General features: G+C 33.1%; 2 protein-coding genes across 2 annotated transcripts; both read left to right on the top strand.

The window, feature by feature from the left end:
• The first annotated feature begins 10,091 nt into the window (after positions 1-10,091).
• LOC139893148 (F-box/LRR-repeat protein 12-like) lies at positions 10,092-11,557 on the top strand. The gene has a single exon (XM_071876295.1). It carries the CDS (start codon positions 10,206-10,208, stop codon positions 11,364-11,366), a length of 1,161 nt encoding a protein of 386 aa, XP_071732396.1. The 5' UTR covers positions 10,092-10,205; the 3' UTR covers positions 11,367-11,557.
• A 9,935-nt stretch (positions 11,558-21,492) lies between these two features.
• On the top strand, positions 21,493-22,623 carry LOC139889765 (F-box/LRR-repeat protein 12-like). The gene is made up of 2 exons (XM_071872699.1): positions 21,493-21,649; positions 21,740-22,623. Exons 1-2 carry the CDS (start codon positions 21,493-21,495, stop codon positions 22,621-22,623), a joined length of 1,041 nt encoding a protein of 346 aa, XP_071728800.1.
• Positions 22,624-27,959: the final 5,336 nt, after the last annotated feature.

The raw sequence follows: 27,959 nt of genomic DNA, 5'->3' as shown, positions 1-27,959 counted from the left end.
AAAACATTTGACAGAAAATAAAATTTGTTAGAAACAAACAAATTAACTATGAGAAATTTTGTTAAGAATCCACGCTAACTGTTCCTAACTAATTGTTCCCAGCTAACTGATTACACTTTATTTATCGCAATTTAATTATCACAATTTACATTCTCGCAATTTTATTTATCGTCATTTAATTTCTGTTATTTACTTTACGCACTTTATTTATCGTCATTTAATTTCTGTTATTTATTTTTACGCACTTTAAATATCGGGACACGTATACAAGGTTTTGACATATCATATCGACCCATCTATATATATTATTTGGAATAACCATAGACACTCTATATGCAGTAATGCGGGAGTTGGCTATACAGGGTATGGGTTGATTCTATAATAATATATATACTTTGAGTTGTGATAGAGTCTGAGACGTATACGGGTCACGACACGTATTAATTAATTCAAATATGATATATTAAACTATATATGAATTATTGAACTGTCAACTGTGGACTATCGACTGTGGACTAATAAGATTGGACAATTAAAAATGAATTAAAATATTGATTATAACATATGAAACTAAACAAATCTTCAAGTTTGCCACTTGATTTCATTTTAAACCCCATTCGTATCATCACAATTACAATCTGCGTTCAAACCTTTCATAAATCTTGAAAACACCTCAATCGAGAGGATGAACCAACCGCACTTCATCTACGGAAGGAAAGATCTATGCATATAGTTATGCACCTGAGAAACTCTCGACAACTGAGTAAAAGTTTAACACGTAGCCGCGTCAGATCCTTTGGCATTTATTAGCAAAAATAACTTTGCGAGCTCTTCTCAAATTAGTCAATTTTGTCACAGCTCCAGCAAGTCAACTTCGACTTTTCATTCAAAACAACCTTATTATAACTTTGATATATATGCGTGCTCTTTTATTGTTACCGGGGAACCTTTCATATTCCATCATATTACCATCAGCGTTTAATCATCTAAAAACACAATTCTCCTGAAACCACCTCGAATTGATAACCGATGATTCAGATATCATAGCATTAAATGCAGAGGAAACGGAAAAATGGTAGATGGTCTAAACGACCAAAAGTTTGATGATAAAGAAAGGAGTGTTGGGAACACTCGATAGAAAATTGGGTATAAAAAAAAAAAAAAAAAAAAAAGATTGAGCTATCTATGAAGAAGACCAATGACAAATACAAGGACCATACCATATATTCAAAGAATCCAGGTAATTCTGGATCCAATGAAACCTTCAATGAATACCTTGCTCCGTACTCATGTTAAAATCTTGCGGAAAGTCTTTCCCCATCAACCATCGAACATAGAAATTTCAAAATATCATCATCAATATCTTCGATATTTCTGAGGATATTTTAATAAATATTCTCGTTCGAAATTATATACCTCCTCGTGCTTCCTGTGTTTCATTATATTGAAAACATTCAATAGAAATTTAGTACTGAAAAGCGGATTATGCGAAACTATGAAGGAAGCCGTGGACAAATCACAAAGAAGAAGTTTGACTTCAAAGAATCCAAATGATTCTAATTCTGATGAAATCTTTAGCGAATACCTTGCTTCTGAATCTAAACCTTTACGGATAAATCTTCTTCATCATCCATCGATATTATAAATTCCAAGATATCATCGTATCCTTCATTCTAAATATCCTTCATATTTCTGAAGATATTTTCACAACTATTATTATCTGAAATCATTAATCTCTTCGTGCTATCAGTGTTACATCATATAGAAACTGTTAGTTTCTATAATCTGTAAACTTTCGAGCTTAAAATATGAATATTATTGAAGCAATGTTGGGAACTGATGCATGAGTTAGTATAATATAATGACACTTGATCAACGTGATTATATTACAGTAAGTCATGCTGAATTCTAATGGGACATGATGGTTCACAGTAGATCATACCACTATCATGTGCCATGTTACACGACTCTTACATTCTATCTTATCTCTTGAATCTGGTAATTTAACCAATCAAAATCGTGCTATTACGTTCCTTCTTGATTATAACATCAAATTCATTCGAAACTCCATACTTACAAATTCTAGACCATTTCTTGTTTTACTAGAGATCGAGAGGAGATTAAAAAGACGAAGAGCTCCGAAACATAAAGGAAGGTATAAAACTCGACAACCACACTGAAACTACAATAATTGAAAATTAAAACATTACGACAATTAAAAATTAAAAGATTACAATCAAACTACTTGTCGTCATCAATTGCCATCTGCAAAATAGCGTTCACCAGTCATTTCACCATCCGTGAGGTACTCTGGAGACATCGGTATTTCTCTTAATGCCTCAACTGCTGCTTCAGCTGATTCATCGAGGTAACGATAACCCAACGTCTCTTCATCTTCAAGAACCGCATACAAAGAAATGCGTTTACCGCGATCTTCAATGGTATCTTTTATAAAGTACCATTGATCATCGGTACACAGAAAACTTGCCCTACAATCCACATCATAATCGTCTTTATAAAAGAACACAGAAGTGAATTCACACGGAACTTTTTCCTTCAGAAAGGATAACAAGTCTTGTAAACCAATATCACGAATGTCGATATCTTCAAACGAAATACTGCCGCCCCACTTATATTCCTTCATTTGATTACGGAAATCACCTCCGTAATGAACATCGAACGAAACAATCATTGGGGGAAGTGTTAACATTTTGCAGTTTGGGAGTGTTTGATTTTTAAATTTGAGAAAAGTGGAAATATAAAAGAAATATATGTTTGAGTGTATAAAATGAAGTATATGGTTGGTGTTTATATAGTGTAAAGGTGACCGTTGGGATAGCTGTTGGAAATTTTTTTTTATTTTGCTAACGGCTACAAATTTGGGCAAGTTTTTGGGCGAAAGTGGACGATGCCCGTTGGGACCTCTCTCATGATAGTATCATTCGTGCTCTTCGAATAATTCGAATTATTTTATCTGTATTATTCGGTAATGATGAAAACTCTATTTATCAGCGCATATTCGTCAAGAAAACATATTTATTGTTAGCCATGACGACCACACTCAAATTTCGGGACGAAATTTCTTTAACGGGTAGGTACTGTAGTGACCCGGAAATTTCCGACCAAATTTAAACTTTAATCTTTATATGCTTCCGACACGATAAGCAAAATATGTAATGTTGAGTCTCGAAAGTGTTGAAATCTATAATCATGTAATCAATTACCCTTTGACTGTGCCCGACGATTCATGAACAACTATTTATAAATAGATATGTGTATATATAAATAATAATTTGAAATATAAATTGAAGTATTATATGTTATTGTTATTAGAATTAATAAAATAAAAATAGGATATTATAATAATTATTATTTAAAACATATTTATATATAAATAAATACATATATACAATTAGATAAATAAATAATATACGAAATATGCTTATATTGCTATACACATATATTTTTAGATTAATACCTATCATTGTTTATGGAATCTAAAAATCAGTTTGACATCACTATCTTATTTTTCAAATTATCTGTTAAATTACTCCAATGATTCCTTTGATAGTACCAATCAACTTCTGTACAAAATCAACCTCAACTTTAGTTAATTTGCCATCTTTCTAAATTTTGTTATCAGTCATTATCAACTCGCATTACAAACAAAAATTGATCGAACCATTTGTACTAACTCAATTATATGTTGTGTTGGTCATCACCTTTATACATATTCATATGCATATAAGGTACTGATATATAAACTTTTACATATACTCGATCATTGCAAAATTTCTTCACCCATCAACCTTTAAACCATTCACCCATCTAACAACCACTTGTGATATTACTTTTATGTTTAAATATCAAACATGACCCAAACCAAATTACTCTCTGTATCACCTATTTCTACTATCGAGTTTCTACTTCTTTTTTGTTCAATACCCATACCACATTTGATCTATTTTCTTTTCTCTGCAAACTTCGACTTTAACCAAACCATCAACTTTTTTTTTTTTTTTTTTTTTTTTTTTTTGTGTTTGAAGATACAAGACCATGTTACCAAGTTTAAAACCAATCTATCCATTTCAACTCGCCACTCTCTTCAACCCTTGTCCTACATCGTAAAACTTAATTATCACCACCACCTTTGATCATCACCACCATGAGTTTCCACCGGCACCACCTTAAAACCTCACCACAAACCATCATCGATCTTCTGTTTCTTCCTTCCTTTGACGAGCAGAAACACTATCCTTGTAAACTATATCAACCACAACAAAACCATTTCTTCTTTATTCGGTTGAACCCACTTCACATCCACCATCGAAAACATTACAACCTGCATGACCTTCATCTCTCTCTTTCTTTCTCTCTCTATCAAGTTATGTTGAAGACCATCGAACGCACCACAATTACAAACAACCATCCTCACTATCTTATACGATCGATCAACTAAACCCACTTAAATGGGTTGAATCGCTACGCTTATTTTTATTCGAAGGTCACCAAGAGTCATCATCGGTTGCATATTTATTTGTTTCAGATGCAACTACACCTAAACTTCACCACCAAAGTGTCCCAAAACTGCTATCACTTTTGCTGTCTTTCTAACCTGATTAGTGGTCGAACAGTAGCTTCTGCAGTTGCTACTCGCTGCTATCTACCTCTAATTTTGGTTAGTTTCTGTCGGCCAACACTCAAGCAGCACGCCACTATTCTTTTTCCTTCTTCCTTTTATTTATTTACGTTTCTGTTTGAACTCACACAAGGGAGATAAGCCTATGAATTAATATGTATTATTATCCAAACTTTAAGAAAAGTATGAAAGGGGAATGGCCGACAACTTTAACAAAACCCTTTATTTAGTTGTTTTCTTCGTCGCTGCATTATCCACAGATCAAACTTAACGGGGCACTAAATCCAATTTTTGGTTTGCAAATCGGGCCGTATTAAGTATTAGGACTTTCTATTCTGGACATTAGGATTCGATCATGTTGTTGGGCCTATCTTAAGTAGTTAGGCTAATCAAAATGTTGGGCTTATAAAGTTTCTGGTGGGCTGAAGTAATTTGGATTATGGTATGGAAATGACGATGATATGGGGTAAAATATTTTAAATCGGATATAAAACAGAAAAATGTTATCAGAGTAGATGGTTCAAGGTGATGATGTGTAACCGAGAGGTTAGTTGTTCAAACCTAGGCATGGGCTCTATGATTATTTTTGGAACAAATTCTTTTTGAGGTAATTTTCATTTATCTACTTATTATTATTATTATTATTACTTATTATTATTAATACGATTATTAATACGATTATTATTGTTATTATTAATTATTATGATTACAAATATATTAATAACAACTATGAAGTTAGTGATAAAAGTTGTTATAGTAAAATTCGGAAGCTGGTTATAAATTACACGAATATCTGTACAATTATGTATATGATTGTGAATCTAGGTTATAGAAACTGTAACTATAAGATTAGAAATTCAACATGAAGTCTATTATGAAACTTATTACCATTAACAAGGTTATTATTATTATCATTTGATTATTAAAATAAAATATCATTGTAATTAAAAATTATCAAAGCTATTATTTTTGTAAGACTATCATTTTTATCAAAATTAGTAAAGTTATTATATTTAACATTCTTAAAATCAATATTATCATTATTAATATTATTACTATCATTACTATTATCCTTCTTATCATTTTAGCAATATTACACATAGATATTTTTATGCATTACAATAATATTAATATTAAATATTATTATATTTTTAACTAAGCTATATATAAATACATCAATTAATATATGAATATATATTTTTATCATATATAAACCTTAATATAAAATAGTATTATAAATATGTTAAAATGAATATTAGTTATATAAAATACATATAAACTGAATATATTAAATTTATGTATATAAAATAATATAACAAGTATATATAAGTTTGTGTAATTACGATTATATGTTTTAATACATATATGAATGATATAGGTTCGTGAATCCGATGCCAACCCTGTAATTGTTCAATGTCGTTATATGTATTTTTACTACAAAATACAGTATGGTGAGTTTCGTTTATTCCCTTTTTACTCATTACATTTTTGGGCTGAGAATACATGCAAATGCTTTATTAACTGTTTTACAATATTTATATGCGTGAGTTTCATTATTCCCTTTTTAAATGCTTTTGCAATATATATTTTTGGGACTGAGAATACATGCGCTGCTTTATAACTGTTTTACGGAATAGACACAAGTACTTAAAATTACATTCTATGGTTGGATTATCAAATCGAATATCACCCTATATAGTCTGGTAATCTAAGAATTAGGGAACAAAAACCCTAATTGACGCGAACTCTAAAGATAGATCTATCGGGCCTAACAAACCCCATCCAAAGTACCGGATGCTTTAGTACTTCGAAATTTATATCATGTCCGATGGAGGATCCCGGAATGATGGGGATATTCTTATATACAAATTGTGAATGTCGGTTACCAGGTGTTCAATCCATATGAATGATATTTTGTCTCTAAGCATGGGACGTATGTTTATGAGAAATGGAAATATGAAATCTTGTGGTCTATTAAAATTATGAAATGATTATTTATGTTAAACTAATGAACTCACCAACCTTTTGGTTGACACTTTAAAGCATGTTTATTCACAGGTATGAAAGAAATCTTCCGCTGTGCATTAGCTCATATTAGAGACATTACTTGGAGTCATTCATGACATATTTCAAAAGACGTTGCATTCGAGTCGTCGAGTTCATCAAGATTATTATTAAGTCAATTATAGTTGGATATATTCTGAAATGATATGCATGCTGTCAATTTTCGTTGGAAAGAAAGATTGTCTTTTAAAGTTGAATGCAATGTTTGTAAAATGTATCATATAGAGGTCAAATACCTCGCGCTGTAATCAACTGTTGTGAATCGTTTATAACCAATATGGACTTCGTCCGGATGGATTAGGATGGGTCATTTCAGGTTCGGCCGAATGGGGCCCACCATGGGTTCCCGGGCTCTCGTTTTGTAATCCAGTGTATTCGTGGTCCGTTTTAAGTGTCGTTTTGTCGTACCGAAGGCCCGGAACGCTAATCCGATCGTTAAACGTAACCAATCGCTTAATTTATTAAAATCCCAATAAATTAAATATTTAAAAAAAGTTAATAATTAATTAAATTAATTATTAAAATAAATCCGAGCGTTTCGTTGCTCAAAAAGATATTATCAAAATCGTTTCGTTTTTATCGTATTTCATTATCCGAAATATTTATTTGAATTAATATCAACCCATATCAATTATTGAAACCCTCCAAAGGTCAACTACGCATTTAATACACGTAAACACATAAAAGTTAAATAATCGCCGTTAAATAAACTAACGGAAGGTTAACGAAAGTAACGAAAAAATTAGGGTTGTTACACTTATGATTGGGCTAATTAAATAGTCCACTAGCTAGAGTATGGTGGGCTAAGGTCCAACAAGGTAGAAAGTCCAACAAGACTAACTAGTGTGTTCCAGTAAGTTACTAATCGTAATTAAGCATCCAAAAACCCGAGTAATTATTATAATAATTAGTATTTCGTAGTCATAATATAATGACCAAGTTAAACGTGTACCGACAAACATAGCTCGTTCAAATCGTTAAGTGACACTAATGGTCGTAAAAACTCACTGGGATTAAGTTAAGTAACCTACGTACTTAAAGACACGTTCTAACATATAAACGAAAGTAATCAACATGTAATAAAATCTCAGAGTATAATATAGCACAGTACGCACAAACACACAGTTACGGGAAAATACAAACCACAAAAGCAAGTCGAAAAATTCGGGTCGTTACAGAATGCTTTTTTCACACTTTACAGGATCCGCATCAAATCTGTGGACTTTTATGGACAGCTTTGAATCTGCCATGTTAATCAGATGTCAAAGCAAGAATTTTTGGATGTACGGGCAATCAAAAAGAGAAAGAGGGGTTGCAGTAATTGTGGAGGTACGAATCACAATGTCAGGACTTGTGACAAAAAATAAAAAAACAAAAGAACAACATGATACTACCAAATTCTGATGTTACTATGGAATTAGTGAAACATTTTTTTTATTTTCGTACAATTGTTAATTATGGTGTTCCTATGAAATGCTTGTCTTCCATTTTTTATTTTTCTATTTTCATACAATTGTTAAAAATTGTTAGTGATAGAAACAATTTTTATTTGTTGTTATTATTTCGTAGAATGTTAACATTTTCTTAACATCAAATTTATCAACAACATAGTATGCAAGATTACCCGGCAATTGTTTTATGTTGAAACCTATTAATGAACAAAAATCGAGTCTGGTTACACATGCTCTCTGTTCAGGGGTCAGAGAACACATGAAGTTTGTAAACTGCTTAGGTGTGGTCCTAAGCCTCATAGAAGGTAACTTAACAACTTCTTCTACATTGTCAACTTTTTCAACAGTGACAACCTTCTGTTTGTGTTTTGGTTTAACTTCTTCAACAATAACAGGATTTTCTTTTCTTTTAACTGTAAACATGTATTTTACAAAAGTAAATCACTAACATTAAACCAATTATATCATACACTAACATTAAACCAATTATATCATAGGTGATTGCATTTGTTAATATCTAACTGTAACTTCCAAGTGATTTCTTGTATAATCACATCTAATTGAAAAGCAAATCACAAATTGTATACTTAAACACATTCTGATTTTTTAATAAGAAATATGCATATACTCATAAAACACACATAAAACAATCACAAGAAATAACATGTAATTAGAGAAGCTAAACACATATACCAATATTGTATACTTACAGACAACCAATCACATGTGGTTATGTAGTTAAAGACAAACATTAATGATAAACAACAAATACACGAATGACTATATCACGAAACTCTAAACATTAAAAAACAAAGGTATGCAACAACACTTGATTGATTATAAACAATCATCAATAAAACATGTTATATTTACAAGCAGATTTATCCGGAAGCGGTTTTTTGGCCGGGGGTTGTTTTTTAGCCGGAGGTTTGGCCGAAGGTTGTTTTGTGATCGGAGAATCATTTTTGTTAGCCATTGTTGATAGATGATTGTTGAATGTTGATCGATTATTGTTGTTGATGATTGTTGATGGCCGGAGGTTTGAAGGAATAATCGTCGGTTAGCAGGTTAATATCGTGAATTTGGGGAACGAAACCCTAAGTGAAGAATGAAGGACTCGAATTGATATCGACGGGTTGTGTAACATATAATTGTTACCGAATGGACAAAACTACCCTTCCACCCAAAAAATACTCGTATGTTTTGATGTTAATCCTAAGCCATTAATAATATTAATCTAAGGGATGAAATTTACTCTTAAATCTTAACGTAAATTAATGATTCAAATGAATATTCTTCATTAATTATTATATATTATTATCATTATTGTTATTATAATGAAGTAATTATTAATTAATTGTTACTTGGTGGGAGTATTAATTTTCTTTTTTTTTAATTCGAATATCCAACTATTTTCTTCGAACTTCATTAATCTCAGGGCGACTATCCGTATATCTAGTGTTGTAAAAAACTCGATTACTCGCCGATTTATCCTCCTTTAATCATTTTTAAGAGCAATCCGTTCTGATTTCTAAAAATCCGTTTAATTAAATGGTCAACGTCAATTGATGGGTTAAAATCGAATTTGGTAATCAAAGTCGGTTAAAGTAAAAAATATTTAACATTTTAACATGAATTCAAACTATAACTTTATAGTTTTTGAGCAAAATGAATAATTTTAAATAATCATGTTAAAATTTATTTTTATATTTATGATTTTTTTCTATATTTACACATATAATTTTTAAAATTGAATATTTAAATGTATAAAGTACAATTCGATTAATTTCCGATCAGTAATCCGAGAAGTCCCGACCAATTAATCTCCTAATAGCGAATTTTGCAACCTTCTCGCTATATGGAGTAATTAATTATGTTTACTCCGTAATTGAATTTGGAACAAATTACCTACCTATTCAGATTCGCCACGTATAAAACACAAATCCCTACCTAATCATCTTCCTCCAACCTCAATGAGCCGTAACAGTTGCCGATATCATCTCGCTTGGCTTTAACTTTTTACAGAATTTAGTTGAATTGATAATCAATCGATGGGTGGAGATTCATGTCTTCGGTGTTGTACCAGGCAACTTCCTCTCGATTATGACACCTGGTACTGTATCTTTCAAAAATTGAATTCACTTATTGATCAAAATTCTTTCGGTCTAACCTGTGTTACTTTTCGTAATATTCAAAATTCGACGAGCCGCAGGTGCTTGAAAATCCGATGCTCAAATAATAATTCTATTATTGATTCTTTTATCATTGATAAACTGCTTAACCGGCATTCAAAATTAGAGAAATTGACTCTTGGCTGTTATGGTTGCCCACATTTAACATATTCATGTTTGACGCCATTGCTAAAATACGGCTCTACATTGCGGTCTCTTAATCTTGATCATTGTAACTCCATCCGTGAGACACAACTTAAATTGATTGCCTCTGCTTGTCCGTTGTTGTCTGTTATCAGTCTCACCATTACATCTATTACAGATGGTGGTTTGCAAGTCTTATCAAAATCATGCAAATATTTAAATGAGGTGAATCTTTTTGGGTGCTATAATATTACTGATAATGGAATTTATTTTCTCATCCAAAACTGTCATCAACTCAGAGCACTCATAATAAGTCAGTGTGGTTTAATCCATGGCGTAGGCTTTCGAGAGTGTTCTCCCACGCTTGCTTGTTTAGAAGCTTTTAATTGTGACTTGGATTCTAAGGCTGTTAGTCGAATTGTTAGTGGAGGTGGTCTCGAGTATCTAAATCTTGGAACCTATGGTTCTCGAGGGTCAACTGTTTTGGAACCTATTGGTTTAGGATTTGCATCAAAACTTAAATGTCTTAATATTGCTAGGTGCTCTTTGGTTGATGATGATGTTATAATTAAAATCTCAAGAGGGTGTCCATTGTTACAAGAGTGGAACTTAACAGGTTGTAACATGATTTGGATTCCTGGTTGGAAGTCTATTGGAAAATATTGTCAAAATTTGGAGACACTTCACGTTGGATACTGTATTGGACGAGGTCTGCTGTATGTTGGTGCTGGTTGCAAACGTCTTTCTGTGATAGTCATTGAGGAAAACCAGAACACCTCAGAAATAATTGGTCTTTTTAAATTACAAAGAGAGGATGTTGAGATTAAAACTAAAGTTCCGTGGCATGATGCTAGAAGCCGGGTATTTAAAACTTATGAAAAGTATCGAGCAGGCTAGGCAGGGCCTGTGGGCTGTGAAAGACGACATTGAAGATTCTACTTTGATTCATACCTCCACCGTCAGTTTAATTTTTATTAGCGCCTGCTATCTAATATGTAACTCTAGATTTCTTTTTGTTTTGTTTATGTGACATCCCATATCTTATCTCAATTCATATCCATGTGGATGACATTTGAACATCTTTTATTTTCGATAGAGGTTAAAGTTATGTATGCTTATTAAATCCATGTTCAGCAAAGGATACATCAATTTTTAGTAATTTTATTGCGGCTAATTTCAAGTGTATGACTACTATTTTGTCTTTGTTTATGGTGTCATTGTCACCTCTGAATGTTCAAAAGTAATTGCTAAATTATTTCTATTTGAGTGATATTGATATTGTTTACACATTCATTTAAAGTATGTCTATGTGAGTAAGATGTTATGGGAACACACGTGCGAAGCTAATACTATTAACTCTGGTTTTTCAACAAAGGACGTATCGTATTCCTTTTCAACCAAAACGTTATTGGCCTAGCGGTATTGAGGTAACCCCTCCAAACAAGATCTTTTGGTAGCAAATATTTGTAAATTTGTGTATGATGAGTGAGTTTGCCTTTTTGAAAATGTGTATATATTGGTGAGCGTACGTATGTGATTATACCATTGTAGCAGACATTTGTATATTTTTTAGTAGTTTGAATATATGGGCTGAATTTTATACCATTGTAGCCTGTGGTTGATACTTGATAGTCATCTAACCTAGTCAAATTACAATGTGGACTTTTTGCCATAAATGATAGGTGTTCATCTTTGAATGTCAAATAAATAACTATTAATTATAATATTTGAATCAGTTGAGAAGAAAGAAAACATTAATGGAATTGCTCTGTATATGGGTTCAAGTTCCGCCACTAATTCGACCCAAAGTTAGGTTTACTATTTTGACACAACGCCAACTGAGAGTTGTGCAGGATATGGTTTGTGTGGAGCGTTTGGAACGTGTAACACTAACTCCAATGATTTACCTGTTGGTGCTAAATAGTTAAATTTTTATATGGTGTAGTCCATAAACTTGGACCTGGATTACAGATCAATATCATGGAGGTCATAAGTATGACATCGAGGCTGCACATTAATCCAATACATATCAGTTGATTTCTGATCCAATACATCTTTCATCTTGGTTACTAGACTATTGTTTTACATGAGTCATATATGTGCAGCAAAAAAATATTATCAACACAACGTATGTAAATTTTGTATGTCATAGACCGTAAGATTAGTTTCTGTTGCGCAGTTTTGATGTCCCATGCATCTGGAAGTGGATGTGAGTGAATTTGGAACGGCCTGCATTGTGTTTTGTTTGTTTATTTTTATTGGTCGTCCCCTAGGTCCAGAAGAAGACTTACCGTATCTATCTATGCTGGCCATAATGTGTTGATATTGACTTTCCGAGGAAACTTTAGGGATGAAATTTTTGCCACAGTTGTGTTGATGTTGAATTTGACGGCTTGATTACCCGACATTTTACCTTATATCGGGAGCCATTGTCTTCGTTTATAAGGCGGTTTCCTCGCTTACCAAAAAAAATGTTGATTTTTCCGGTTTCAATGGACGGAATCCATGTCAGGTAGGGTTAATTGACACCAAAAAATTCTACAAATTCGTACTCAATAAAATTAGTCACTTAAAAAGTTTGCATAATCTAAAAGTTTGACTTTCAGATCAATAAAAACATCTTTATTGATTAAATATCGATATCAATGATCAAGCATTAGAGGATATAATATGGGCGGGTTACAGAGATTTAAAGTAGTACATTTAACATTTTTGTATATGGGTCAACAATAGTCGGGTTGGATAAACCTAAACCACTATTTGAACAGGATCATTAAAGTTGAAGTATATAACTATCATGTCAAATACGATGATCAAAACTATATTAACGATGAACCTCCTTCGTGGCTCAATGGTTCAACCCCAATACCTTGAGTATTGGGCACGGTTGAGGTCAAGAGTTCGATCACTGGCTCTGTAAAAAGTCCGTGAGAGAGGTTTTACCGAACCGTATGCAGGAATTCGGCTCGATCCACATGCCTGTATGGATTGATGGATCGGGTTCTTGTTATGCGGTTCGGGTTCCTGCCCTAAAACACGTGTGTGCGTGGATAATGATCGGGTGGGTGGTTTTCAATCCCATCTTTCCAACAACAAAAAAACAATAGTAACGATAATTCATTAAGGATGTTCTGCTCATGTAAGATAGATGAAGATAGGTTTTGACCCATTTGACATAGTTTTAAAGCTCACTTTTTTTTTTTTTTTACTTTTCATCCGGATAGAATTAAACCGTAACACAAATTGACCATATTCAAGTAATTTGACCAATACCATTCTAAACAATCTTCGTTACTTGGCTTTGTACCAAGCTCCCATACTTCTGTTACTGATTCAATTACACGTCTTTGAGGAGCATGTAGCAATCTCTTGAATTCAGTTTTGCCACTTTGAAACATCATTAAAAGTAACACGATGATATAACCAAACTCCACTTTATCGTCAAATAACAATCACTTCCGGGGCTTTGTTTTGATAGCAAAACTTCACTCTGAAACTTAGTTTTGCAAGTTTGGTATTGATCAAACATAAAATGGTCCATGGAGTTCGGTCTACACTTGATCTTGGGGGATTTAAGGGACTTTTGAGTTTAACTCTCCGGTGAGGAGTACCGTGAATAACCTCAATACGAGATGATGATCTCGGAAGGGGTGGTTAAACGTCGACCCACCATCATTCGGGTTAGCCGAAATAGATGGCTCAGGGACGATGTTAGGATTTGTTCAAAGAACGCTACCTGAGACCGTAAGTTAGGTGCTGTGCGTATTCCGGTAGCGCGGTCAACTAAGGGGAGATTAACAGACCCCTTAGGATTAATAAGGTGAATTTTCTTGTGATGAATATCTGATTATGTGTTGAGATGAAGATTTGAAGGATGAAGTATCATGCCTTGATTGGGTGTATCACGTCTATTTATAAGTGGAGGCTATTGTCTTTTAGTGCCACATAAGGAGACAAAAGTGATGTGCCAGTGCCACACTATATCACTCTTGTCATTTTATTCCATAAAGCTGCAAAAAGGTACTGCCAATATCATAATGTTGTCTCCCAACAGTCTGCTGCCATGCTGCCATATCTGGTCGTTGTACAGTGTCTGGATCGTGCCAACCCGATGCAGTGTCTTCTGTAAGTTGGCACTTAGACAAGCTAACCTTTATTTTGCGCATGCATTCTATGCACTACTTCAAGGGTTGGCTTCATTCGCTTGTAGTGTTTGGTTGCGCTCTTTAAGTTAGTAGTGATGTCATCATCACGTGCTAACATCGTGCAATTAATATGTGCAGGTATGCGCATCATTAGGTATGTTTGGGTGTGTGGTTGTATGCTCTTCTCTTGATAGCTTTAACAGAATTTTAGGAGCGGATAAACATTTCGGGGGGTTTTGTTTTAATAGCTCCTTTTGTCAATCACGCTTCGGTGTTTAGTCGTTTTTTTGGATCAAAATTTGGGGTGTACCAGCTAAGTTCATTTCGGATCGTAACATTCGTAAGGTGGCTAGCTTGTTCGGTAACGTTATATCCATTGCTAAATCGTCTTCAACGTTCAGTAATATTGGTTCAGTGTTTGCGTTTGTAAATTCTCATTTTGTGAAGCACATCCATGAGTTAGTAGTTGTTAAATTGGAAGATACAAAGGAATATATGAAGCAACTTTGGGTTAACGAACTGAGGAATTTGGCCGATTTTAGTTCGATCGTTGAAGATGGCTTCTCATCGGATTTGGTCGAGTGTACCAATTGTAATATCAAAGTTGGACAGTTTCGTGTGTAATTAACAGGGGGTTTTCGACGGTCTCGAGTTCTATTCGTGATGTGCAGCAGGATACACACGATATGGAGGTGGTTACGGGTGTTGTTGATGCGGGAGTGAGGGCTTCCAGGTGTTTCGATGCTAACGATGGATCCGACACTTTGGTTGGTAATAATATTACTGTTAATTGTGGTAGGGAGGAATTGAAGGGCGAGAGTTCGGGTTTAGACGATGGGGTTCAAGGCGGTTCGTATGCGGTTAATTTGGATAGGATTGACAACACGCTTGATGGGGTTGGTTTTGGTAATCGGTAAAAAAAAAGAGGATTGCGGATGTCTTGACAACTGAAAAGTGGGAGGATGATACTAATGCGCTTCTTGATTACTTAGAGAACGTTACTACCGGGAATAGCGTAGGACGTAAGTATTGTATTTGTGCGAATAAGGATTGTAAAGGACATTGTAAGGGTTTCGGGGAAGAGGAAAGGGAAAGACAAGAAAAAGAGTGTAATGGACGGGACATTTCGGTTGCATGACTCGAGTGACGAGGATGAGATCGAGGGGACTTCTAATCGGAGTGCAAAAGTTGGTCAAACTTTTGTGAGTTTTGAGGGAATGCGTATTGGAGAGGGGGCGGGAAAACCGTTAGATGATGTTGATTTTTTTATGAATATAGGAATGGAGGATTGAATGCGGACGGGGTTGGAATCGAGTCTACTTTTTCATTTAAGGCGACTGCAGAAGAGGGCAATAATGATGCAACCTTTGGTACTTGATTGAGGTTTTTTTGATTGGTTTATTTTAGATCCATTAATATGTTGTTTTTTTGTGTTATTTAGTCCACGTTAAGGCTCGGTTTTAGTTATCGTCTCGGGTTGTTTGATTAGGTTTTTTTCTATCTTCGAGCCTTATTTGTGGTGGCCTTTTTGTTTCCTTGTCCCTATCTTGTAGATTAGATTTATTTCTATAAAGTTATTGTTTTTTTGTTCAAAAAAATAAAAAGATACGGAGTATTTAATTATTGATACGGAGTATTAATTATGTTTAAACTAGTTTAATACCCGCGAATTCGCGGTATTATTAAAGAATTTTTCGTAATCTGCAAATTTGTGGTTAAGCAACATTTTGTTAGTACTCCGTATTAAATATCAAATATTATTTTAACCAAATAATATGACTAAACGTACATATAAATTAATCATTTAGAAGTAGTACATTTCATCTCATGTTAATACAAAAAATTAATATAATAAACTCAAAAGATAAGACATCACATTACTTGGAATGGAATAAAATTGTCCCTTGTGTAATGTGAAGATATACTTCACCGAATATCAAGTGTTTGTGATATCTCGCAAGAAATAGTTCACAGAATTGCAAGTGTTCGAGATATCTCGAGGCATGTGGGCGGGGGTAACTACAATTCCAGGATACATGAAATCAAAAGAAGCTAAGCTTGTAAATAATAACTCAATAAGATCATAGCGTATGTAATAGTAGTACTAATAAAAGAAAGTGACCCAAAAGAAGTGGGGTTGAACTCCATTCCTCCAATGAATGCAACATTGTTATTTAAACATTCCAATATATAAATAAACTGTTTGGTTGATCTTATGTATCTTAGTATAAAAGCTAAGAACGGTCATGAATGGAACACCTTGTATTTTAGGTAATTTGATGGTATTTTAGGTGAATAACTACAATGATAGTTTCGTGCTACCTCTGATGTTTACTTAGATCCTCAAAAATTGTTGTGTAGCAATTCAGAAGTAATGACCCACAATTCAGAATTGTGCAAATCAATAAACTCAATGATTAATCATCAAGGTCAAAACTAAGAGTCAAAACAAAAGCATTTTTCGTAAGGTTAATACTTATATATACAACAAAATCACGCTAATCACTTCTCTTCTAAAACAAAAGTGTTTAAAACGGATTAATATATCCTGGCACGTAATATTACACAAAGTGGATTTTGAGACGCATAATAAAACTTAACTCGTATAATGAAATATATGTGACATCCCATCATGGTATTATCCACGAGAAAATTAATACTTATTTGAATCAAAAGTGTTTCGGGTCTCCACATAAGAATTTCAATTTGAGCCGTCAGTTTATCACCCAATGGCCACCCATTAAAACATTGTTACATTAAATTAAAAAGGCAGGAGTCTCCTAAAAAACTACCCATTTGACCCTATCAGGTACAATTTTATAACGAAAGAACCATCATTCATCATTTTTTTCCAAATGATGAATCAAAATCAAAATGTTAAAGAAAAGGAAGAAATATTGTTTCAAAAGATTACCGGTGGAAGTGAAGCGCATAGCCTCTCCACATTTAGAGGGTAAGGTTGGCGGTGTTTTTAATTTTTTTTTAATTTTTTTTATTTTTTTAAACCCTAATTATAACGACTAACCTGATATCACAGCTGCTTGCAGTGTTTCAAGGACCAGATGCATTGTCTCATCAGAAGCGTGCAAAGTATTGCAGATTAAGATAAAGACTAAATACACGGTTAGTTAATAGATAGTGTAGTAAATATAGTTTTATAGTACCTGCTCAAGAAGTTCTGTAAATGATGAGAACAGGACCAATATATGCGACTGCGGTATTCCTCTATTTGTGTCAGGTAAAGTTGAGAAAGTGTACGACACGCACCAACTTTGATAGGTGGAGGTCTATACTTCATATTTAATATATGGGTATGAACTAACATATGAATGAAATGATAAATGTAAATATAAAAAGAACGATAGGAGCTTACACATCCATCCCGATTGCCTGGATAGCAGCATAGAGGAAATGATCAATAACACCTTGGTTGATCTGTATACAAAAGAAGCAAAGATGTGAATAGTTTCTTTGTGAAATATAAAGCATTATTATTATTATTATTGATTATTACCACAGATGAGAACTTAGCAATTGACGAAAACATATGAGCATAAAGAAAGGGAAAATCATGTACACATGCACAACATATAACAATCAGTTAATACTTAATGTTTAAGAAGATATTAGGAATATTATTAACGCTACCTGTTGCCATGTATTCAGCAAAAGTTTGCTCCAAGAGATTCCTCACATTGACTCCAGAAAATGCGGAAACCTAAAAACAAACGTAGAGAAGACATTGTGATTTGCAAAATGAAAAAACTCAAATTATCATACTTATACCATTTGCAATTAATTTATATAGTAATGTACAGTAATGGTAACAGTATTAAGGATAGTCATAACCTCAACTTCAAGCAATTGTTGTGACACAGAGGATAAAGCAAAAAGAGTAGCCTCCCTCATCTACCAAATTATGTGTTCCAGATAAATATTAAGGATGGTGTACTATAAGTATATAACTAAAAGAGTCGAAGGGATATAGTGTAAGCAAACATGTTACAACACACAACATCCATAAATTTGAAATCCAAGCTAATATTGACTTTGCTTTAATATGAAGAGGGGATTGGTCAAAGTACGTACATAGTTTTGACCAATAAAAGGTTCTGAATAACTCCATTATTCATGAAAGTTCGAATGGCTGCAAACAACTAATATGTTCTGGACAAGTCTTACATGATCAAGATGATACAGTATCATCAGTGACATTCAAGTAAACCTTCACAGCCAAGAACATATCAATGCTACATGCATGTTTGAAAAATGAGGATCTTCACTTGGTAATACCTGAAAAAGAGATCAATGTAAGATATAATAAGTTTTTTTGTGTTTAAAAAAAAAATGAATCAAACTTTGATATGCTATACAGTTGATACAAAAACATCTACACACATAAAGAGTCAATAACCAGTCTCTTTCTCTTCATCATTGAAATTGAAAATAATATTTAAATTACTTTCATAATCATAATAAAATGATCCACTAAGACTACAAGATGCTTTCCTTAACAGTTCCAAGTAAAAGCTTTGAATGACCCAAACCAAGTATGATACACCTGCTACCCTTATCAAAATTTGTGGACCTAGTACAATTGTCTTTATTGCAATTTGTCATTTAAAGTCGAATACAAAAAAAAAAAAAAAAAAAAAAAAAAGGAACAAATGATATATGTAAGTCAATTTAAACCAAGGTTATCCAATCCTTCAATACATTTTTCAACATTTACCAAACAAAAAAAACCCATATTGACACCTGATATATTAATAAATTCAAACAATGTGTACCAAAAAAAAGTACTATGTGATGCAAATAAAATGAAATTAGCTGGTTAGTTGTTTTAGTTCATACGATTCTTGACAGCAATGATAGTAAAATCTAAAAAACACAAACACACAAAAGAATAGAAAAAACATTACATCCCATACTTGTAGGTTCCAGAAAAACCTTGCAACTCACAACAGAAGTCTAAAAGAAAGGCACAAGATGTCCATCATCGCAATAAGTTCTTGTTACATGGAATATATTTGCTTATTCCAACTGAAATATTAATAGAGAAATTTCTTTTATAGTTTCCTAGTTCATATAATTCAAACGTAAAATACATATATAGAGTAGTTCAAATGTACCTATATTTTTGTACCTTAATTGTCCCAGTTTTAGGCACAACAACTTGTATCCATAGTTTCTCCTGCACATCATAACAATCAAAATATGTATATAGATCATCTTCATTAGAACCTAAGTTCAAGTACTATGAGTAAACTAACCACCTCTATGTAATGCTGAGTCACAAATATTTATTGATTGATTCAGACTGAATTTGTTATTAAAACATAAGTGTTAACAAACAGGTATCATTAATACCAATAAACTACTACGCTGAACCATACAAATTTAATAGGTAAAATTAAATTTGAAAAAGGAGATAATCAAACATTACTCGTTTTAATATGTTATCCAGCCCACTGATGTTGTCCAACGAAACACATTTCAATCTCTACAATATATTACTCATTATAACATTGTATCGAGCCCGCACATGTTGTCACCTCTATATTGAGCTAGCTTCATGATCAAGTGAAATATAGCATAAAGGAAATAAATAACGATAACCAGTCAAATCCATCTCCATTACTTTAAAAATTTGAGCCAGTTAACATTGGTACCTGAAATCATTAGTCAAGGTTCACACATCGAAATACCAAACCCATTTAAGAATTAGCTGTGACTTACATAATATCCCTTAAAGATACAATTGACAACCTACCATCATACACAACCTTTTGAAATGCTTTATGTAAAACCTCATTTACTAATGCATTACAGAATGGCACATATGGTAATTGTAATATTTTGCAACATCATAACTATAACAAAATAGTTGAAAAAAGATTCAAGATCAGAATACATACCTCAATTCCTTCTTCAACATCGATATTTTTTTTCAAAAGACAACGAAGATTCAATACACAACCTGCCATCATATATAACTTAATCAACATGATGCATCAATTAAACATAAAAGAAGGTATTAATTATTAATTAGTTAATATTTAATTATCCTATTTTAAATTGTAGTATACAGGAGTACCAAACGCCTCTTATAAAGGTTTGAGGAAATAATTCAAGGTTAATGAGGAACCTGATGATAAGAAGTTGTTTCAGGAATATATATAATCAGCATGAGGCCTTCATTTTTTTAACGATTTGATCTTCAATTGGTAGATCTATGATACCAAGTTTCGATCGATCTTCACTGGTTTTGAATTAGCATATCAGATATAATCATATGAACCCTAAAAAATTAGGGTCAGTAAAAGAGAAGAACTGAAAGAAAAGAAAAAAAGAAACACTCTTGAAGACGGAAAACAAATAAACACTCTTGAATGTTTCGCATGTGAGATTGTAATTCTGCAGAAACTGATGAAGAAACTAATGGAGATTATTTTTGATGGAGGTTATATTGACGGTTGAATAATATGGTGTATGTTTTTATTACTCTGTATTTGATCGTGGAGAGAGACTCTAAAGTGATAGAATAAAGCAAGGTTAAAATAGTTAACAAAATCCTTAGTTAATATAGTAAGGTATTAGTTAAGAGAAATTCTATGCGTTAGATCTATTTTTTTTAAGGGTGGGGATTAAATATTAAAGGGTTTTTTTAAAAGTATTAATATTAATTAATATGAGCTTTGTTTTAATAGATAGAGAGGATTGTACTTCGTAAACAAATTCCCTACCCATTCTCCACGTATAAAACACAAACCCCTAATCATCTTTCTCCAACCTCAATGAGCCGTAACAGGTGCCGTTATCATCATTTCGCCTTGTTTTAATATTTTAAAGAAATTAATTTAATTAATTATCAATCGATGGGTGGAGATTCAAGTATTAGGCGTTGTACTAGGCAATTTCCTCTCGATTATGACACGTGGTACTGTATCTTTCAAAAATTGAATTCACTTATTGATCAAACTTCTTTCGGTCTAACCTGTGTTACATTTCGTAATATTCAAAAGTCGACAAGCCGTAAGTGCTTGAAAATCTGATGCTCAAATAACGATTCTATCATTGATTCCTTTATCGTTGATAAACTGCCTAACCGGCATTCAAATTTAGAGAAATTGAGTCTTGGCTATTTTGGTTGCCCACATATAACATATTCATGTTTGACACCATTGCTAAAATATGGCTCTACATTGCAGTCTGTTAATCTTGATTATTGTAGCTGCATCACTGACACACAACTTAAATTGATTGCCTCTGCTTGTCCGTTGTTGTCTGTTATCAGTCTTACTCTTACATCTGTTACAGATGGTAGTTTGGAAGTCTTATCAAAATTATGCAAATTTTTAAATGAGGTGAATCTTTTTGGGTGCCATTTGATTACTGATAAGGGAATCTATTTTCTCAACCAAAACTGTCATCAACTCAGAGCACTCATAATAAGTGAATGTTGTTTAATCCGTGGCGTTGGCTTTCGAGAGTGTTCTCCCACGCTTGCTTGTTTAGAAGCTTTTAGTTGTGACTTGGATTTTAGTCGAATTGTAAGTGGAGGTGGTCTTGAGTATCTAAATCTTGCTGGTTCTACTCAATATGACTTTCCAGATTTAACTTTCTTGGAATCTATTAGGTTAGGATTTGCATCAAAACTTAAATATCTCAACATTTCTAGGTGCTCTTTTGTTGATGAAGATTTTATAATTAAAATCTCAAGAGGGTGTCCATTGTTACAAGAGTGGAACTTAACAGGTTGTAACAAGATTGGGATTCCTGGTTGGAAGTCTATTGGAAAATATTGTCAAAATTTGGAGAAACTTCATGTCGGATACTGTATTGGACTGCTATATATTGGTGCTGGCTGTAAACGTCTGTCTGTGATATTCATGAAGAAACAGCACCATTACAGTCCAGAGGTAATAGATAGTTTTAGATTACAAAGACAGGGTGTTGAGATTAAAACTAAAGTTCTGTGGCATGATGCTGTGTTGGTGCATAATTAGTCCTCGAGTTCATTATGATCAAGTTCAAATGCTTTAGTGTTTAAGTTTCTCTACTGGTTTGCAAACGCACGGTTGCAGAATACAACCGTACGGATGGGAAGGCAACCGCACAGTTGCAAGGTGCAACCGCACGGTTGCAGCGTGCTGTGTGTATTTATAGAGGATTTCGGGTTCATTGTTAGGGTTACGAATCCTAGCCTATCCTACACGTATAATCCGAATCCCTGGTGCTCTCTAGCATTCGATATTGTCGATCTTTAACATATCTAAGTCGATTTTATCATTAAGATCAAAGGTTTTCTTAAGGTTTGAGTATAAAACCCAATAACGAGATTTTCCGCACTCGTTATTGAGACTAAGATCGTTTAATCCTGTTTACACGATCCTACAAGTGGTATCAGAGCTTGTGTGATTGATTGAACGATTGGTTTTCGTCAAAGTTTGTTTAGAAATCATGTTTTTAAGTTGATGTGGTAGCGTGGGGGTACGTGATAGTACTATATTTTACTACGAAATACGTTACAAATTACACAAGTTTTAATTATTTATTTACAAATGGGATATACCTTGAAAGGACCCGTCCTAATCCATCCGGACGAAGTCCATATCGATTATAAACGATTCACAACAGTTGATTACATCGCGAGGTACTTGACCTCTATATGATACATTTTACAAACATTGCATTCGTTTTTTAAAAGACAAACTTTCATTTACATCGACAGTTGACAGACATGCATACCATTTCATAATATATCCAAATATAATTGACTTAATAATAATCTTGATGAACTCAATGACTCGAATGCAACGTCTTTTGAAATATGTCATGAATGACTCCAAGTAATATCTTTTAAATGATCAAATGCACAGCGGAAGATTTCTTTCGTACCTGAGAATAAACATGCTTTCAAGTGTCAACCAAAAGGTTGGTGAGTTCATTAGTTTAACATAAATAATCATTTCATAATTTTTAATAGACCACAAGATTTCATATTTCCATTTCTCATAAACATACGTCCCATGCATAGAGACTAAAATATCATTCATATGGATTGAACACCTGGTAACCGACATTCACAATATGTATATAAGAATATCCCCATCATTCCGGGATCCTCCTTCGGACATGATATAAATTTTGAAGTACTAAAGCATCCGGTACTTTGGATGGGGCTTGTTGGGCCCGATAGATCTATCTTTAGAGTTCGCGTCAATTAGGGTGTCTGTTCCCTAATTCTTAGATTACCAGACTTAATAAAAAGGGGCATATTCGATTTTGATCATTCAACCATATAATGTAGTTTCAATTACTTGTGTCTATTTCGTAAAACAGTTATAAAAACAGCGCATGTATTCTCAGTCCCAAAAATATATATTGCAAAAGCATTTAAAAAGGGATTAATGAAACTCACGCATATAAATATTGTAAAACAGTTAATAAAGCATTTGCATGTATTCTCAGCCCAAAAAAATGTAATGAGTAAAAAGGGAATCAAATGAACTCACCTAATGTATTTCGTAGTAAAAATACATATGACGACATTGACAAACTGAACAATGCAGGGTTGGCCTCGGATTCACGAACCTATATCATTTGTATATTTATTAACACACGTTAAAGAAATTTCGTCCCGAAATTTGAGTGTGGTCATCATGGCTAACAATAAGAATGTTTTTCTGACGAATAGGAGCTGATAAATAAAGTTTTATCGTTATTGGTTAATATAGATAAAACTATTCGAGTACTCGAAGCGTACGAGTGAAGCTATCACAAAAGATTGAAATAGGAAAAGTAAAGATTCGTCTTAACTTTCGACAGAGTCAGGGTTGAATTTAGAAAATAGGATGCGTCTTATCTTTTGACGTTGTCTTGATTGAATTCCGGAATTTAAGGTATTTGAAGAAAATCTTCGAAATCTAAAAGATTTGATTCTTCTGCGAATAGGGAAATTTAGATTTCTATAATTAAATACGGTGATCTGTCTCGATTTCTCCGTCTGATATTTCCCTTATAAATTTACCTTTTCCATTCCATTAGTTTCCACCACTTCTATGCCTTCTTTCTCAGTTCCTATATCTAAAAGATTATAATAATGCTTAATCCGGTTCTGATCTTTGTCCTCATCCTTATTATCGCAACAATTATTCTTCTTTTCCAACTTCCACCAGAGGAATCTGCTTACTTCTACTTTGCCCTTGGGGTTATAGTACTTATAATTCTCCCGTGTCTTTATGTTGCGATAAACATTGATATACACGGTTTGTAATTTAGGTGTTGTTATCGGGCTTTATATCTTTCCTTATATTTCAATGTCCCTATATCTGTTTTCTATAATCATTATCATCCACAGTTAATACTCCTTCCTCTTTGCTGCGATTTATATTCCCATTTCTATTTCTTTTGGAGCTTTGTCCCTTCGTTTCTTCTTTTTACGATTGGACACCTCTTGTAATGGTCCAGAATTCGTAAGTATGGAGTTTCGAATGAATATAATGTTCTAAACAAGAAAGAACGTAATAACACGATTTGATTTGTCAAATTACCAGAGTCACTGAGAATAGAACTATCAAGAATATATTTTCTTGATATGTTCAGAAGTTAATCAGAATGAAAGAGTTATGTAACATGTCACATAATGCTGTTATAATCTGTGAATCATCATGTTCCATTTAGAAACTCAGCATGACTTACTGTAATATAATCACGTTGATCAAGTGTCATTATATTATACTAACTCATGCATCAGTTCCCAACATTACTTCAATAACATTCATATTTTAAACTCGAAAGTTAACAGAATATAGAAACTAACAGTTTCTATATGATGTAACACTGATAGCACGAAGAGATTAATGATTTCAGATAAGAATAGTTATAAAAATATCTCCAGAAATATGGAGGATATTTATAATGAAAGATACGATAATATCTCAAAATATCTAAGATCAGAGGATGATAGAAACTATTGTCTGCAAGGGTTTAGAGTAAGAATCAAAATATTCATTAAAGACTTTAGCAGACATTGAATCATTTGAATTCTTTGAAGTCAAACTTATTCTTTGTGATTTGTCCACGGCTTTCTTCATAGTTTCGCATAATCTGCTTTTCGGTACTAAATTTTCTATTGAATGTTTTCAATAAAATGATACACAGGAAGCACGAGAAGGTATATAATTTCGGACGAGAATATTTATGAAAATATCTTCTGAAATATCGAAGATATTGATGATGATATTTTGGAATTTCTAAGTTCGATGATTGATGAAGAAAGATTTTCCGCAAGATTTTAACATGACTTCGGAGCAAGATATTCTCTAAAGATTTCAACGGATCCAGAGTTACCAGATTCCTTTGCATATAGGGTTTGGTCCTTGTATTTATCCTTGGTCTCCTTCATAGATAGCTCAATCTATTTTTCAATACCCAATTTTCTATCGAGCGTTCCCAACACTCCTTTCTTTATCATCAAACTTTTGGTCGTTTAGACCATCTACCATTTTTCTGTTTCCTCTGCATTTAATGCTATGATATCTGAATCATCGGTTATTAATCCGAGGTGGTTTCAGGAAAATTGTGTTTTTAGATGATTAAACGCTGATGGTAATATGGTGGAATATGAAAGATTCTCTGGTAATAATAAAAGAGCACGCGTATATATCAACGTTATAATAAGGTTGTTTCGTACGAAAAGTCGAAGTTGTCTTATTGGAGCTGTGACAAAACTGGCTATCTCGAACAGCAGATGCAAAGTTATTTTCGGTAATAATAACGCTAAAGAAGCTAGCACAGATACGTGTTAAACGTTTATTCAGGTTTCGAGTATTTTCAGGTGCATGACTATATGCATCAATCTTTTCTTCCGTAGATGAAATGCGGTTGGTTCATCCTCTCGATTGAGGTGTTTTCAAGATTCATGAAAGGTTTGATCGCAGATTGTAATCGTCAAGATACAAATGAGATTTAGATGAAATCAAGTGGCAAACTTGAAGAATTGTTTAGTTTCATATATTATAATCAATATTTTAATTTATTTCAATTGTCCAATGTTATTAGTCCACAGTCGATAGTCCACAGTTAATAGTATAATAATTTATATATAGTTTAATATATAATATTCGAATTAATTAATAAATATCGTGACCCGTGTACATGTCCCAGACTCGATCACAACTCAAAGTATATATATTATTTGAGAATCAACCTCAACCCTGTATAGAGAACTCGATCATTACTGCATATAGAGTGTCTATGGTGATTCCAAATAATATATATAGATGCGTCGATATGATATGTCAAAACCTTGTATACGTGTCCCGATATTTAAAGTGCGTAAAATAAATAACAGAAATTAAATGACGATAAATAAAGTGCGTAAAGTAAATAACAGAAATTAAATGACGATAAATAAAATTGCGAGAATGTAAATTGCGATAAATAAACTGCGATAAATAAATTGCGATAATTAAATGGTAATACGGAATTAACAGTTAGCTAGGAACAGTTAGCTAAGATTTTGTTAGCGTGGATTCTTAATAGAATTTCATATTGTTAATTAATCTGTTTCTAATCAATTTTTATTATGTCCATTATTTCCTCATTATGCCACTTGTTGGATTCTGATAGGTCAAAATCCAAATATGTAATTGGATGAATATGGTTATTCTGTGGTGAACGGATTTGTATATCGGTGGATGTAAGTAGGATAGTATATGACTGTTGAAACAGATTCGAAGAAGGTACAATGTAACTTATTAATGTGAAATTTAAATAGTCCTCGGGTATTACCTACCCGTTAAAATATTTTCACCATTAACAGTTTGTACAAGAGAATTTTTAATTACAATCTTTATGAAAACATATATACATATATATTTTCTTCAGATGTATTCATGGATTTAATGAGTTAATATGATATTAAACTCATTTGCTTTTCGGTTGGAACTAGAATAAATAATCTCAAAAACTTTAGAGATTACATATTCGACATGTCGAACGAAGATCATACTCAAAGTACAGATGATGATATTGAAGCATGGATTGTTGATGGTACTGGTGCTGTTATTGATTGTACTGTTGGTGCCGGTGATGTTGCTGAAGCTGGTACATTTTGCACCATATTCTCCGAACTGATTATTCGAGCGCGAAGTTCGTTGACTTATTACTCTGGGATGATTGTCGGTCGGAACGAGCAGATGAATAAGGTTCAGAATTGTGGATAGAATATAATCTTGTCGAGTTACCCCGGAAATGAGACTGAAAATGGTGTCTCGAACAGGTTCGCCGGTAAACGCTTCAGGTTCATTGTCAAGAGGTGAATTCGGTTGGTGGAAGG

The sequence above is a fragment of the Rutidosis leptorrhynchoides genome, chromosome 2 (assembly GCF_046630445.1).
Source record: "Rutidosis leptorrhynchoides isolate AG116_Rl617_1_P2 chromosome 2, CSIRO_AGI_Rlap_v1, whole genome shotgun sequence".
Classification (NCBI taxonomy): domain Eukaryota; kingdom Viridiplantae; phylum Streptophyta; class Magnoliopsida; order Asterales; family Asteraceae; genus Rutidosis; species Rutidosis leptorrhynchoides.
Note: the sequence above shows the minus strand (reverse complement) of the source record. Positions and strands in the feature narration are given on the sequence as shown.

Bases quoted from the DNA above. Each gene is read 5' to 3' on its own strand.
- LOC139889765 (XM_071872699.1), top strand. From the start codon at position 21,493: ATGGGTGGAGATTCAAGTATTAGGCGTTGTACTAGGCAATTTCCTCTC. The intron at 21,650-21,739 runs GTAAGTGCTTGA...ATTCAAATTTAG, and splicing joins TATTCAAAAGTCGACAAGCC to AGAAATTGAGTCTTGGCTAT.
- LOC139893148 (XM_071876295.1), top strand. From the start codon at position 10,206: ATGGGTGGAGATTCATGTCTTCGGTGTTGTACCAGGCAACTTCCTCTC.